At 41.3% G+C, this 17088-nt stretch overlaps 1 protein-coding gene across 5 annotated transcripts in view; it reads right to left on the bottom strand.

The window, feature by feature from the left end:
- Positions 1-17088, bottom strand: part of birc6 (baculoviral IAP repeat containing 6) — a 134951-nt gene that overhangs the window by 51636 nt on the left and 66227 nt on the right. For all 5 annotated transcript variants that reach the window (XM_051422552.1, XM_051422585.1, XM_051422560.1 and 2 more), the window contains exons 58-64: positions 16673-16834; positions 16372-16545; positions 9423-9622; positions 7964-8297; positions 6980-7197; positions 822-986; positions 31-202 (exon numbers count right to left, since the gene is read on the bottom strand). In XM_051422552.1, coding sequence (XP_051278512.1) covers positions 31-202; positions 822-986; positions 6980-7197; positions 7964-8297; positions 9423-9622; positions 16372-16545; positions 16673-16834 — 1425 coding nt within the window. The remainder of the gene's footprint in view (positions 1-30; positions 203-821; positions 987-6979; positions 7198-7963; positions 8298-9422; positions 9623-16371; positions 16546-16672; positions 16835-17088) is intronic.

Here is a 17088-nt window from a genome sequence, read left to right as displayed (position 1 = left end):
AAGCCTTCATTTTAAAAACAGGGAGCCTACCTGAGTCATTGCGTAGGTAGGAGGACATGGCAGGGACGAGGCAGGACTGGCTCAACAGCTCCTGCAGCACTGCTGGCAGCGCTAAGCTGTTGTTGGCTCTGCTGTCTGATGAAGAGGCATCGGCACTGTGGCAACTGCTGGAGCCTGCTGGGTTAATGTAGCTTGCCAAGACCTAGTGAACAAAACAATGTTAAACTTGTGTGTCAATTTAAGGAAGTTTTACAGTTACCGTATAAGTACAGACTTTACATGACTGGCTCTGGAGCAGGGCCAAAAAGGGCCAATCTCTGTCCTTGACCATGCTTTGTCACCATGGTACACTCTGCTATGAACCAACTAGTAACTGCCTTTTCAAAAAAGCTTGACCTTTATCTTAATTAAGACATTTTAGCTACTTTTATTCAGGAAAATCAACTCTTCATAGAAAGAAAGGAAAATCTTGATCTTTTTTAAATGGTTAGAAATGTGTAATCAAAGGCACATATAGCAGTTTGGGTGAACCTCAAACCTCCAACACGTCATAACAGTCCCTGTGCCCATATCAAGGGTTTTGTTAAACTCTTTGGAAATGCAGCAAAAGCAGAGCATCTTCTCAAGCTGCCTATTACCTGCAACATGCTAAAAGCTGCTGAGTAAGATAAATAGGGAAATACAGAGAAGCTAACATTAGTCTTTTTAATATAACACAATGCGTCTATGTGTCTGACAGTTCTTGGTAAACGCAAAAGGGGTAGGAAATCACTGTATTTCTAAAATATCAGTTTAAAAATGACATTGATGGGTAGACTTACCTGCAGAAGACAGGTGACGTGTTCCTCTTCTAACCGTTGTTTTGTGAGGGCCTGCTCCACATCCCAGCCTGATGCTGTGGATCCAGTACCAAAACCAGTTCCTTTAGCCCAATACAGCTGCTGCTCCTCACTGGTGCCCCCACCATGACAACTGGATATCTGCGGCTGTCAACAGACATGAGATAATGTACAGGCTAGGAAGTACGGATTTGGGTTGGGGATGTGAATGTAAATGTGCATATACACATTCTCACAATGTCTTAATTCGACCACATTGTCTTATGATTTTTTTGTACTTCCCTTCTATCTCTTTCTAAAGAAAGTGGTTGCTAGTTTATTAAAATGGCAGTTATGTAATTTGCAAAGGTTGCATTTTGATCAGTGAAATTCAACACTGCCAATTCTATAGTGCAGGGCTATTCAATTAATTTGGAATTGGGGCCAGTTCATGAAACTGAGGCAAAATAAGGGGCCGGAGTAATTATGGTAACAAATAAATAAATTACAACAACATACTGAAGGAATCAATATATTCTATTTTGAAAATGCAGAACAACATATGCACATTGTGATGCACTAAGACACATAGGCCCAAGGCATTGTTACATTCAAATGGCAATACAATGTTGAAAAATCAGAGACACAGACAATTAGAGAAATGCAATTAACCAACAGAAACCATCCACTTAATTGCACATAACTGTACCAACACAACTTTACAGCTCGTTATCCTCAATTGACAATGAAGAGATACATTTCAGTGTTACAATGCATGAAGCATGAAGTTTCTCCACAAGTTTCTCCACAAGTAATGCGACTGTTTTATCTCTGTCCTGCAACTCCATGTTGAGTTGGTTGATGATGATGGAAAACGTCGCTCAAAAAGCAAACAGCGGCATTAAACTAATCATTTTCCATCAGAGACAGAAACTTGCCAGCTTTTTTCAATTTTGAAGACCGGAGAAACACCAGAATCTCCTCTCTTAGTTCACAAAAGCGTTTCAAAGCGTTTTCTAAGCCATCTAATGTCATTGTGAATGAGCAAATCTTTATATTCAGCAGACAAATCGGTCAACAGCTTACAGAAAAAGCGGTGCTGTAAACTGGAGGTACAACGGATGAAGTTTATAATTGCCATGACAGAGTCCATGGTCTCTTAACTCACCACTGAGCTTGGCACACAGGAGGCTTTGGTGGATGAGGCAATGTAGCGATTTTGGAATCTCACCGGTAGTGTGCCCCTCCATGGGAATTAGTCCCAGCAGATCCTCACGAAAACATTCCCCATCAAAAGATCGCACATAGAGGCACAGCTGTGCAACATCACTGTTATCAGTCGACTCATCCACGGCCAAAGACATCACCTCGGCCTTCCTCAGCTTGTCCAAAAGCGCCTCGAAAACCTCCGATGCAAGGGACTCGACTCTCCTCATATTTGCCGTGTCAGAAATTGGAATTTGCTTGATCGAATCGATAATGTTTTTTCGGGTTTTCTCATCTGTTACCACCTCCTCAATGGATGCCAGCATACACTCCTTGACTGTCTGAGTCTGTAAACAGCTTTTTCTTTTTACCCAATATCCATGCCACTCGTAACGATGCAGTTGCTCATTTTTGGTCCGAACAGGCCCGAAACAAAATGCGAAGTCTTTGCTCATAACAAGATGTAAGCCCTGTTATCTTCTGCCTCCGAGCAGCAGAGCCCGGTGGGAAAGTAGCATCAAAGTTAGCATGCGTTGTCCTGAAATGTTCTCAAATTATACTCCTTGCACACGGCGAGGCACTCGTTATGATTAATCAACGGCAATAAACGCGTATTTCTCTGTCCATTCATTGTTGAACTGCCTGTTCTCTGAGTCAACTTTTCTTTTTTCTAAGGTAGAGAGAGACATTTTTTCTTGATAGTCAAACTTCGTGCTTGGCTTGAAAGAAAGTCAGAGCGGTCAGAACGCGGCACTAGAGCATGAATGGGCGATTTCGATTGGTCATGTGTGGTCCCCCAAAATATATGTCCGGCTGAAACAGGTAGATATTCTACCTGTTTTGCCACCATGGCTTAAAGGGGTGCATACCGCCTCCTACTGCACGAAAGAATGTACAATTAACCATAGTCATGCGCTGTACGAGACTACCCATATGTAATAACTACACTTCACTCCAAGGGCCGGGACAAAATCCCTCAGGGGAGCCGGACCCGGCCCTGGGGCCACCAATTGAATAGCCCAGCTATAGTGGAAAAGAGAGGGATATGTTCTCAGTTCTTAAATAACAGTCATCGGCAGGTTCAGTCTAAAAAAAATATCAATATTGTCCTTCAAAATAAAGGCCTGCTCTGTCCTCCAATGTGTTTGGAATTGTTTTGATGGTCATATGGAGTACAAACCTCGATTTAAGTGGTGTGTAATGTAACATGGATGAAATCCAGCAATGTCAAAAGTTCTCTCATATTTAAAACTGTTGGGTCCGGCAATGTGGTTGAACAATTTTTCAGGGGCCTTGTTGGAGCCATAAAGCCTGTTTGGGGGTGACTGAAAGTCATAAAATGTGGGACCCGCGAAATCTCAGACCCCTCAGTGGGGGGGTCTAGGTGTGGTCTAAGAGCCATAAACGCCCAAACACTGGCCTGTCATTGGTCAGATTCGCGCTGACCCCAGAACTGTCATCCCAGGTATGAAAGCCCAAGAGACTCTGTACTCCCTGCTTCTCGCTGAGATCACCGTCCGTTAAGGTACGACTCTTATAGCACTAGAGAGCATTCTCTTTATCTTTTTAAAACCCCTTTTTATTTTTCTAAACGTGTGCCATCCGTCTTCAAACTCGCTGGACGAGCCAGACTATTACACCTTTTCCCTCCTTTTTTAACAATCATCAATTAATCCGGGATCCCGCAGACAGCACGCAGCCGCTGTTCTCTCTTTAACTACCTGCAGAAGGACAAAGTTTTTCCGTCAGGAGAAACACCGATCGCTGCTTTCTTCACATAAGTCGACTTTGCTGATCTTGTACGCTGCCAGACGAGGGACCAGCCGCCGTTAGCTCGAGGACCAAGCTGAATCAGCATCCATTCAACGCAATTTAAGGGCATTTAATTCAAACGTCTGGGCAGAGACAGTTTAGTTGTGTTATTATTACTATTATTAGTAGGGCTGGGCGATATAGCTTAAAAATAAAATCTCACACCAAATCCAATTTACGATTTTAATAGATTTTTTTGGAGACTGTTTTTTAGTTGGTGTTTGTGGGCTGTGGTCCTGTGTATCTTGCAGAGAGCAACATTTCTCCCACTCGGCTGCATGCCTCTGCTTGAGGTGCTGGAATAAATTGGTCATACTGCTACCTTTGGTTGCAACAGCTTTCAAACAAACTTTGCAGTGGGTCGGGGGTGTTCGCTGTCGGACGCCACAAAACCAAACCAGTTCCAAACAACCGACGACACTGTGCCTTTTTTGGGGACGAGCTCATCCTGGCTTGCTGCCGTGTTGTGTGTATCTGTGGAGAGGCGGGGGGAGGGGTCAGCGCACTCTGACCTACAGGAGCCGAAAGGGAGCGCCGGTGTTGTGGAAGTTCAAGAGAAAACCGATTTTAACTAGAAATAAATGGTGTTTAACTACAAATTTTAATAAATCGCTAAAATCGATTTAACGCCCAGCCCTAATTATTAGTATTATTTGTGTAATCATTACCGTTATAAATTGTACCTGTATCCTCACATTACTGTATAACTGTGTAACGGACCGCCGAGTCCTTATAGTTATATATATATATACACACTCGGGTGCAGGTCAGAACCTCGGCTTCGGTGCGCACACGTTATTCTCACTCTCTCTTGTCCTTTTCTCCCTCTCTCTCTCTCTCTCCCTCACACGTACACCTACATCCACACCCTATATCCAAGCATTCCTATTCGCCAATCTTTGGTTTCTTGAGCAGGGGTTATTGTTGTATCCCGATTATAATTATATGATAACAGTTAAATTGATGATTCATTGTTAAATAAACAGAATTATATTTTAAATAGTCGGTTTCTGTGGTCATTGTGTGAAGTGTCATTGTACAACCTGCTGGTTGGCGGGGTCAGTGCTTGCATTCACGCCTTCGTAAGTATGGTTTCCCCTTTGATTTAAATATTTAGATATTAAAGTTAAAGTAACCTACATATAATTTTGAGACTGTAAACTGCAGATCTGATATAAGTCCCTGGTAACAGGGTGGTGCCGCGAGGAAAATTCAGTAATTAATAATCAAAATATTAATCACTCAATTACCCTAATAATTAATTTTAATTATTACATTTTTAATAATTATTTTTGATAATTATAAATATTTTTGCTAATACCCAAATCCTGCCCCCTACTGAGCACGACAAAACCGTATGCGTCTATGTTTTATCTCATGTCTGTGCTCCCATTGCAGTACATAGATGCTTCGATGGTTTGGGCTGGGTTCAGGAAGCAGTTTTGGGCCCAAACCCGATGGGTCGTGTCTGGTACTAGTTTGGGCAGAGAACTAGAGAAGAGCTCTAGGCTAGATGGATATTCTTATTAATGTTGAAATGATGACTTCAAATGCCAATGGCACCCTGATATTTATGCAATCAGTAAATAATATGTACAGTCAATGTCCATTTCTACACCGTCAATGCCATGCTGTATGCCATCCATTTCATTACAAAACAGGCTTTCTGCAGGTTATCGTCGGCTTTTGATAATGCCAGACCTCTGTTTTCATTGATATTGATGTACCATTATCATACATTTACAGTAAAATTACATCTGCAATGTTTGTCACAAAGTCAGTTTGATTTCACCTCATGTTTTAAACTTTTTTTGGCTTCTTTAATATCTATAGTAAAACAGGAATCATAACTCCAGTCTTACCAGTCACCTACGCTTTCTTTCAGAGTTCAATATACATTTTCTTAAGCAAGGTGCTGTTGAGTCCCTGCAGATGGCTCAATAGAAATTTTAATACGCAGGACAGTGAAGGGGAGTTTAAGAGTCAATCTCTATTCCCTTGCTTCTCACCCTAAGGGGGCCATTAATACAAAGGACATGTCTCTGGCTTTCGCCTATTTCTCTCCAAAACTCCACTTGGCTCTTATCATTCAGGCTGAACACCTAAGCAATTTGTTAGAGGCTCACTGGGAGATATGCAAAAGAGACCTTGAGTAAAGGCCAGGAAGGCAGAGAGCCATTTATAATGGCAATGCTAATTTTCCCTTGTTTCCATTACATGTGAACAACAAATAATCAGTCTAGTGCAGCCTGAAAAAGAAGCCTGAATATCTGACAAGAGTCGATCAGCATTTTGTCTTCTTTTTCTTGATCGACTCTTAGGCTGAGTAAAAGTTCAAGGCACCGACATGATTAAGGATTTCGTAAGAACCTGAAAAAATTCTGTTTCTATTCAGCCTCTAACTAAAGGTTTAAACCAAGTGTGAACCTATCACGACGTCACCCATTGGTTTGGGCACCCAGCAGAGGTTACTGCGAATTGGTAGGGATTAAACAGGATTAAACATTAGTCATATACTAGGCTAAATATGTTGCAGAAAATGTTCTGAAGCTTTTCAATTTGCTTTTGTGTGTGCATGTGTGTGAAAAAAAGTGTTCTGTGTTTGTTTCTCTACTTTTATCTTTGTAGGTTGAGTTAAGGACCAAATCACACAGTGAAGACATTTCTATGGTCTTTACGTCTTCAAAAGGACAGCTTAGCTTAGGTTAGACAAGCTTATGTTGGGTGAGGTTATCTTAAGTTAGGTGAGGTTAGCTTATTTTAGCTTTGGTTAGCTTAGGTTGGGTGAGCGTATGTTAGCTTAGGTTAGCTTATGTTACATTAGCTTAGGTTAGCGTATGTTAAATTAGCTTAGGTTAAATCAGCGTATGTTACATTAGCTTGGGTTAAATTAGCGTATGTTATCTTGTGTTAAGTTAACGTATGTTAGCTTAGGTTAGGTTAGCTTAGGTTACGTTATCTTAGGTTAATTTAGCTTAGGTCAGATGCGGTCAGCTTAAGTTAGGTCATCTTATATTAGCTAGGTTATCTTAGGTTGGGTCAGCATATGTTATCTTAGGTTAGTTTATGCTATGTTAGTTTAGAGAACAACTGTGGTCAACTGAAAGTCTTCATGAACTGTGTATGTGTGTTGTGGGCCATACCTCAGACACACTGGTGCTGGCGTTGGGGTTGCGGGGGGCATGGTGACTAAGAGCCGACAGACAGGCCAGGATGAGGTGTATGGCGCCAATCTCCAGAGCCATGCGCCGTAGCAGCACGCCGTCATCAGTGGTAAGAGGAGTGCTGCTGAACAGTGCTCGCAGGACGTGGAACGGCAGAGTGGGCAACACATTGGCTGATGGAGACTGCAGGATATGACCTAAGAGGACGCCAGAGAAACAACTGAATAAGAGGACTAAGAACATTTCAGTCAGGTTAGGGTTTTAGATTGAATTACTGGTTTGCCAAGATCAGTGTTAGTGCAGCGCTATCAAGAGACACTGACAATTTGGGAGATTTTTGTATGCTTTTGAATTAAAAAAAAAAAAAAACAATCCAAAAATACAGATGTCCGATAGAAGCTAGATAAAAAGTTGCCATAATACTATATGAAGCTTTAAGACGACCATTGTGTGGGATTTAATGGCGTCTAACAGTGTATTTGCCGATTACAGCCCACTTGCCTCATTCTCCTGTTCCAAGCAAAAATCTTGTCAGTGTTTGGTTAGTCCCTTCTAGGCTACTGTAGAAACTAGTGGTTCAACATGGTGTCTACCTCTGTAAATAAAAAGGGCTCATTCTAAGGTAACAAAAACACATCGATTCCTATTTTCAGGTGATTATACACTAATGAAAACGTACCTATGAATATTTTATTCAATTTCTGACAATAGACGCTCCTAAATATTACACACTGGACCTTTACAAACAAAAACTCAACAAAAAGTTGTCACTTCAAATAAGATCTATTTTTGATTTATGAGAAAGATAAAAAAATATGAGCTGAAGGAGGGGCTGTTACAAAGTTGAAACATAAACATTAATATTCAAGACAGAACTAAGAACCAGAATTGTTTATTTTTTGCAATACACTATGGCAGCAGTGAACGTCAGCACTGGCAGCTGTGTAGTGCTTTCAGACTTACTGCCCTCTCCATCATCTGTGACACCCAGTACCAGGCGCAGTAGACACTGGGCGTGCTTCCTCTCCTTCAGCAGTACCTCCGCGTAGCCTGGCAGGCGGAGGAACAGGCCGAAAGCCGCCAGCGAGTGGGCAGGGATGGGTGACATGGTCTGCACTGAGGACGATGACGACGATGATGACTGGGACTGCTGCTTGTTGATGGGCGGTGGCTCAGCAGCGATGGACTCTGGAGCCTCGTACACCAGCTCGCCCGACTGCTCGATGGTTACCCACTCAAACTGGTCGCTGTCCTTGGGCTTCTCCTGTGTGGCAGAGGGCACCACTGGGGCACTGACCTGTGAACGACCATCCGGGAGAATAGAGGGTAACAAAGCAAAGGTGAGATGAGCGAATATGAGACTGTGCTGACAGGTGAATTTACAAGAACAGGAACTCTGCAGCGTCATGATGTGGCAAATTCAGGCCTGAGGGAAAGGAGAGACGGCTGGCTTCTCTACATACTGCAAATGTAAAATACGAAACCCTATCCCCCTTCATCTGAGAACAAGGACTGACATTGACCAATATCTCATATTCTGGATCAAAGTAAAAGCCCCAGTTTCATCCTATTTTAATCAAAGAGAAAGCAGACTTTAGAGCCATTCTAGCATAGAATATTAAAGTAAAGTACCAACACTCATTCTTGACCTGGGAATGACTCCCTTGACAACATAAATCACAACTCAAGGTCCACTTACTAGCTTTTCTGGAACTTTCCATCATTTCACATGGTCATTAACAGATGGAGTCATTTGTTCAGATTTGTTGTAATGCCAGCTCAGTAGCTGTTCTGATTTCATCCATATCACTTTCTTGACTTATTCTCCATATTGGTTTAAAAAAGAAAGCTGCATCTACTGATGACGACCATGTAATATGATAAAGACCCTATGTTGAAAGTCGGGCAGGAACCTGCAATTACTGTCATTATTGATATTTGCCAATTATATTCATGATAAACATTGGTCTAATGATGCCTGAAAATAGTAAAAAGAAAATGTCCCAGAGCCCAAATTAAAGTGTCATGTTTTCTTCGCCCAACACTCCCAAAACCCAAAGTTTGCAATCAGAGATTACTGAGGAAACCACAAAATATTCATATCTAAGAAGCTCCTGAGCTCCAACTGTGAACAGATCTACATCCATGACAATTGAGAAAACTATTCCACGGTGTATGAATTAAAACAAAGCGTACTTATATTATATTATATATTATATTTAAAACAGTAATTACTGTAGGTCCATACAGTTTAACACACAATAAATGACACTCCGCTTTGTGCTTTGTTTCTAGAAAATTTTAATTCATAGGACTGTACACTGACATGCGTTTAGCATGTCCTAGATTTTAGCCCTACTTGGCCTCCGTACTTTGAATGACCATGCATATGCCAGTGTCTGCGGTAGGCTTTTACTCTCACCTGCTGAATGACATCAGGGTACAGCATGGGCAGCCTCTCTGCGATGAGGGCCAGGCCTCCCATGCCTGCAAAGACCTGCAGTGGTGACTGGATGGGGTTGGTCTCCAGCAGGGACTCGTCAGTGGCAGTGTCCAGACATTCTTCACTGGGTGTCATTGGTTCATCCTCGGGACAGCTGTTTAGCATGTCACAGTGATCCACTGCAAGGAGTGCAAAGAAAGGACCTAGGTTGTTGTAAAGGTGGTATGTTCATGCACTGTCTGGCATCTGGGCCACTTTTTAGCACTGTATTTGTTTGTAACCTGAAGGCTACTGTGAGGAGAATGCCATCACTGAAATTAGAATTCAGCATTCTTTTTTCGCTGACTGGTTTAGTTTCTTTTTTGGTCTACATTTGGTGTGAGGCTTGATCTGAAGCATGTTGTTTAAGTGATATATGCTTTACTGGATGTTTATTGGCTTCACTGGAAAGTGTAAGTTCGGCCAATTCCGGCAGTATGTGTTTGGTGCTGTGTTGGCATTCCGGTTTACAGGACCAGTGTATTCAATTCAATTAGATTTCTCTTCAGTTTTCTGTTAAAAGCTAAAATAAGAGAAGTCACTCAGATGCACCAAACGTTCTTAACCATCAAAATCTGCTCCTACCCAGGTGTGCTGAATGATGAATCCCACTTCATCATAACCTAGAGGAATGCGGGTGATCATTTGTTATTAGCATAGGTAATGGCAATGTACCATGTTGTGCTGTGGGTATTAATCTGGCACACAAGAATTGGAATGATGCCACCAAAGACATGTAAGAAGAACTTCTGCAGTATTGACATGTATGTACTGCTAAATAAATGTAGGTTTTCCGGAATGTCAGTTTCTGAAGCCCCCTGACATAGACAGTGATCCACTGCCAGGCACATCAACGACTCAAGTCCCCACCACAGATGCATTTACAGACACACCAGTTAATGAAGGAACATTTTGCATGTTCGTATTGGCCATGTGCCTCAACATTAATTAATTAACAAAGTATTTTTTAAACCTCCAAATTTAATAATCCAAATCATTATAATTTATCTCAAACATATTATAATCTATAATCCAGTTAAAACTGTAAAAATGGTGAATTTGGTGAATCCCAGAAATCAATGAGTACAAACATACAGTACATACAGAAATTAATTCATATATGGCTTCCTGCATGTGGCCCAGTGTCCTCCACACACTCTCTAAAAAATTCACTGGGATTGTGAGTAAAAGGGTTTCTAACAGAGATTAACACGTCTGAACTTTCGAAACAGGATTAGAGAAGGCTCCTTTTCTAAAGGAGGGCAAGGACTAGAAGGTCATTTGGCAGCTTGCCTGAGGAAAAATGAAACAGCACTTCTACCATATGAGTTTGCTCAGTAAGATGCAAGTCAAATCCTGGAGGCAAATTACTAAACAGCTAAGCCCTTTAGAAGAAACTGTTGACATAAAAGAAAAGAAGGCTCCACAAAGACACCCCTGTGACAGCCCTTGGCCAATTGAAAAGAGTACTCAACCAATTTAAAATTGCGATCATATAACATTGTCAGCCCCAACTGATGCAGACTCAAGTGACATTGAGGACATTTATCAGACTTCACATATCTCCCCCTGAAGCCACAAAAGGGCTTCATCAAACAATTTTTCACACATGCACTGGTACTCCCCAACACATGGAAACATACTGTGATATGTAAAATTGCTGGAGTCCCTTTAAGGGCTCAGTATGCTTCAAATGAACTAGTTTATATTAAGTTTTGTCCAGCCATGTCTAAAAGTACAAAGAGAGGGGAGACTCAATGAATGGCACTAATGGGGATAATGGTTTCTGACAGTCTCTCATCAAAAGGTATTCATAATTAATTCATACTGCTGCCTTTAGCTGTTGGTTTTGTGATAGGCAGACATACCAACATGTACCTATGTGTGTACACAGGAGACTGGCGTTAATGGAGTTTACTGCATGCTGAAAGCTTTAACAGTGAATTTAGAGCAAATGTCTTTATCAGAGGTCAATGTCTTTTCCCTTCTTTTATCTGTTCTAAAGATAAACTCGTTAAACTCCATTTCCATCTTCAGTCTGACATTGCCTCCACTCGAAGGTTTTCGTAGTGGAGGGGGAATTCATTTTTCCCCAACCAATCCCTAGGGACCAGCGTATCTGCTTGAATCAAAGGTCATTTTAAGTCAACAATGATGTCTAGCCATGTCAACATACTGATTTTACCAGGGTTTGGAGTGGAGTAAAAAGCAAACTACAATGTTCGGTGACATGCCTGGAACGACCGACCACAATACTAGCCTCTATCTTGTCTACAGCACTCGCCCTTCGTATAAATGTTATTACTCCTTCTTGGGTTACTCTCGCCTGTGACGCTGTTGGCTAATAATTAGTCCCCCACGCATTACTCATTGGATAGATACTTTTCCATGATGCCAGACCAGAATCAGTCAACTTGGTGGAGCGGGATCAAAGATCTGGATCCAGGCAAAGGAAGGACACACTGGGTAAAGAAAGATAATGACTGACCTCATCAAGTGGTTACGTGGTATTCAAGCTATTCAAGTTCATAGGAAGGGAAGTAGAGAATCTGTAACTGCTCATTTCGGGAATGTCAAGGTTAAAAAACAACATGGGGTTGCCTGGTTGCTTCCTGCAGTCTGTAAAAAGGAACTGAACTGAATGTACAAGTCATCTTCTTTCATGGAGGGCTGTTAGCACTGTGGGTGAAGTTAACAAGTGTCTATTTCCTCTACACTCACAAAAAATAATCAAGCTGAACAGCTCTGTGCTTTGACCAATCTTACTGGTCAAAAGAGAAAAGGCACAGATGTAACTTTTGTTATTTGTTATTAGTTTATCCCACAACCCTTTATTTCACTCCCCTCCCTACCAAAGGGCACATTAAAATGTCCACTAGGCCCATAGTATATCTATATAATGACGTATATAAAGTGACAGCTGGTGGTGATTTTGGGTTGGTGGGCTAACAAAATTACACTCATCAATACGTCACACAGCAGCAACAGTAGCATCACATCAGGTTACAGCAACAACATTGTATACTTTGTTATAGCAAGCACTCATCTTCATCTACAGTAAAAGATAGGGAGGGCTTAGCCCTGTTAGCCCGTATATACCACCCATCCCTGCGTATATCTGAAATGTCCTTTAAGACTTTAAATTCCTGAAGAGAGAGACAGCATTCTGTTAAACTTGGACAGCACTCTGACCAAGTGCAAGGCCAACAACTTTAGAGCATTCAACACTAGACTCACTTTGCATTTTTGTATGAGATAATATGGAGTTTCTGTTTCAATGTTGTTGAAATTCAAGCTGCTTGACTTGATAAACACTAACGGATTAAGCATTAAACCCTTAAAACACTGTCAGACAGACAGTTTACACACAAAAAGGGTCAAAATTGATGCCGTACAGCCAGAGATATCATGTATTTTATCCCATATACTCTTCTTTCTTATCAAAACCTGGTGGATGTATTAACCACAATGTCATTCAACTGATGACAGTTGGGCCAAAGATTCAGGTTTGTTATGCAACTTTTTTTTCACATATGTAGTGGTACTCTACTGTAAACGCTCTTCTAATATAAAAAGGTCCAATGGTTAAATAATCAGATGATACATGCTGTATTCTTGTACATTACTGTTAAGGTGGTTGTTAATGTTATTACTTTCACCTACACTTTCCTGCTATTATGAGTCAAAATGTGTAAATGTAAAAAGTCTATAATCATAATAATCAAAATGCTGAAGACAATGAGGGTAAAATGGAGGAAACAAAAATCAGAATAGGATGATACTGAATTACCCAAAGCCATCATTATTATGTCAATCATAACAGTCATCCAAACAAATGAGACAATAGCTTTAAAATGAAAACTATGGCCAATGGACAAAAAGGTATCTGAGCAGTTCTGCAGATTTGATTCACAAGTGCTGAGATCATCAAAACAAGACATTGATGTTAAAAATGAATCTGACCTAGCGTCCTCGAGCCTGCAGAGGAGATAAATATAACCAGTCACCACCTCTGTGGACCAGCAGCTTTGCCTTCTGGCTAAAGGAAGGTCAGCAGGTTATCCAAGCAACAACTTGTCCTGACTAAATGTCCTTAGGCAACAGTGTTCATTGTATTATCTGTCTTACTGGATAAGACAGTAAAAGACTGCAAATTACACTATAAACATACTTCCTTGAGCCAAAGTTAGGCTGTCACAGTGAAGGAATTTCCCTTGCAGTGTTTTAGCATGGCACAACAGTGTATGTTCCAGTATTATCCTAATTTTTGTTGGTTTTGCTAATTACTTTGCAAGGGGTACAACAGGATAATGTTTAATCTTAGTAGCTGCTTGTACCTGCACTCTCCCTCCTCCTGACTACTCCTGTTAACTGGCCACTTTCAGACAAATAAAGTTTAGATTAGATTAGATACTTTATTCATCCCCAAGGGGAAATTGTCCGCAGTAATTTAACATATTTGGCCATATTTAGTCACTGAAGAAACCGAAACACTTGCGAGGTGCAGGACGCAAATATTGGCATAATTATCGAACCGGTATGCATTTGCAACTTAAAGACTGCCAGTGCTTCCAGTCAGGCGTTTTTCCAGAGGGAGTGAGCCTGAGGCTATGTGACTTTCTCCTGTGTGGTATTGTAATGCAGGGCTGTGAATTGAGGGTTTCTGAGCAGCACTACATTTCAGACAGCACAGTCGGTCTGGTATGTGTTCCTGAATTAAAAAATATATGGCGTGATGAGGATGTCACGTGCGGCTTTGAGGGTGGCTTGCTAGGCTTGCTATCCAATGTGATTGGCTTGTCAATAAAACAGTATTTCATTATTGCCATTATCGCAACAGCCCTAGCCAAAATGTGCAGCACTATATCCCTGGTATAACAAAATCTTTCTATATGCCATTGTACATACATTACGGGTGTAACAAAAAACGATTTTAATCGGAAAATCTATTTTATTTAAAAGATGCGAGTGCATCGGTACACGGACTAATAAATCGGTCTTAATGTAGCTTGAACCAGCCGATGGCCCGATTAAAGAGTTATAAATCGGTTTATGCTGCTGATGCAGCAGCAGCTGCTGAAAACTGCATCTCTCTCTGACCGTCTCTCACTCCCTCCCTTAAAACTCTCGCGAGACTTGTCGCAGTTACGTCAGACAGCGCTGTGAGTTTGCCTGACTCGGGCAGGATTCACAACGCTCCGGCAAGTTTAAAGTCTAAAGTGTGGAAGAAATTCGGATTTTATTTGAAGAATGGAGTACTGGATAAAAGCGTCGCTATATGCAAAGACTGTAAAACTGCGATAAAGCACTCCGGTAGTACGACAAATCTCCACACTCACTTGGTGAGACGGCATGGGGAAACAGGCGAGGAGGAGGCTAGCACAGCTAGCACAAAGACACCGACAGAAATACAGGACTTATTCCAGCCAAAACTCACCCACAACTCGGCGAGATCAAAGGTAATAATGGCCTCAATAACCCAGTTCATTGTTAAAGAATTCATTTTATGAAATGAATGTCTACTTTCAACAAGAAATTCATTGCATCATACCCTCTCGAATTGAGCCATTCCACATCGAATCGAAATCCTTCTGAATCGAACTGAATCGAATCATTCCATTTTAAAATGTATCGTTATCGAGATACACATCGAATCCTCTTTTATTGGAGAGATGCACACCCCTAACATACATGAATGCTGCAACAACCTCTAAAAATCACATGAATATTGTACAAGAGCAACTTTTGAGGATACAAAAGCTTTAATTCCCTGGGGGCTTCAAAGGTAAGTAGAAGAGTGACCGTGATTGGACAGTTTGTGCTAAAAACCGCTCCACAAGCTTTTAGACTTTTTCTTTTTTTTGAAGCAGCCAAGAAATAGCCAAGGTGATGTGGGTAAAGCCCTGACCAAAGTACAACTCCATTAAATCTGGACACAGGAGGAGAGTAACAGCCACTGGACTGGATTTTCAATGCAGCACATCCATTTAGAATGCACACTACACCACTTTCTTAGTAACTGACTTGAACTAAAAAGCAACCATAAATCGTTTTTGCAGGTGTGAAAGCGATCATAAATCCATTTGATAACCTTTAATAAATCTCCTGGTAAATATCAATGGAGAGGGAGACCTTTGTTAGATGATGCCAAAGATCTGAGCTGAGTAATCTTGAGTAAGACTCCTGTAAAATAAGTTAAAGTTACACTAATGTTCAAAAGTATAGAATTAAAGAACATGCAAGGACAAGGACAAGGAAATAACCTTTTTCACAGCAGCCATTTTGACACAAAATAGTAGGGTAAATACAGGTGTTACCGCTGATATTAATTAAGGTTCCATTCAGATCAAACAGTCAGGGTTTCTGCTGTTGTACCTGTTTGCTCACTGTAAAAGGCTCTGCTACACTAAATGGAACGGAACCTTAGTTAGTATCATTAGTAGTATCATCAGGTAACACCTGTGTTTACCCTACTATTTCATGTCTAAATGGCTGCTGTTCTTCAGAAAATAAGCCAGATTTATATTGAATCAAAAGCTATAATATGCATCATATTATAGCTTTAGATATTATAGCTTTAGATGCTTTAGATATTATAGCTTTAGATGCTTTAGATATTATAGCTTTAGATTCGAACCCTACTGCAGCAGCCTAGGGTTTGAATCCGACCGGTGGCCCTTTGCTGCATGTTAGCCCTTCTCTCTTGCCCCTTTCCTGTCACTCTGCAGCTATCACTATCCATTAAAAGGCAATAAAATCAGTGACGGTTTTACCATCCTGAACTGGTGAGAATAATAACCCTTTTTTGCTGACTGGAACAATATTTGAATATATGATAATTCTTGCTCCTGCATAATTTAAGTACTGTAGAAATATATGTTTTTGGTACCTTTCTCAGTGCGTAGCCTCTTGAAGGAGTCTGTCTTGGAAAGGCCGGGATCAGAGATGACCTTTGAGCCAAGTTTGACTGTCAGGTTAATAGACTGGTAGCCTTGCGGCAGCTTGCGGTCGTACAGGAGTGTCAGTAGCTGGGCCAGAGTCATCTCGGGTGGTAGGGGCTGACCTGGTAGGGAGGACAGGGTAAAATGTACTTCACTAATACATTAACTTTTGGCTGCATAGTTTGAGTGCCGGACTGAAACGCCTTGATGTGAGTTGGCATGTTAACTTTGCACTTCTATATGAAGTACCTGGAAGCAGCTTGTGGTAGAGGTGGAAGACAGGCACACTGATGGTTTTAGCTGAAGGATCTACACCAGACGAAGCAGTCAACTTGTCACTCATCACGCGACCCCTCCTTGAAGGAGGTCGGGGAGGGGTTGATAGAGCTCGTTTGGATTGGGACTTCAAGCCTGATGGCAGAGAGAGACAATATGGAAACCTCACAGGCTTAGTCTTGTTCTCATCCACAGAAATAAAGGTTAATATCTGTTCTTGATTAAAACACAGACTTTTATACTGAAAGCTCTCAACTGAATCAGATATACTTTAAAAGCTCTATATTGATCCCAGTGGTAGTAGGAGCACTCGGGGCAGTGACCCCCAAACTGGGGGAGTGGCTCCAACAGATCCCAGGAACAACATCAGAAACCTCAGTCCAGAAGAG

This window comes from Dicentrarchus labrax, unplaced genomic scaffold (assembly GCF_905237075.1).
Source record: "Dicentrarchus labrax unplaced genomic scaffold, dlabrax2021, whole genome shotgun sequence".
In the NCBI taxonomy this organism is placed as follows: Eukaryota; Metazoa; Chordata; class Actinopteri; family Moronidae; genus Dicentrarchus; species Dicentrarchus labrax.
Note: the sequence above shows the minus strand (reverse complement) of the source record. Positions and strands in the feature narration are given on the sequence as shown.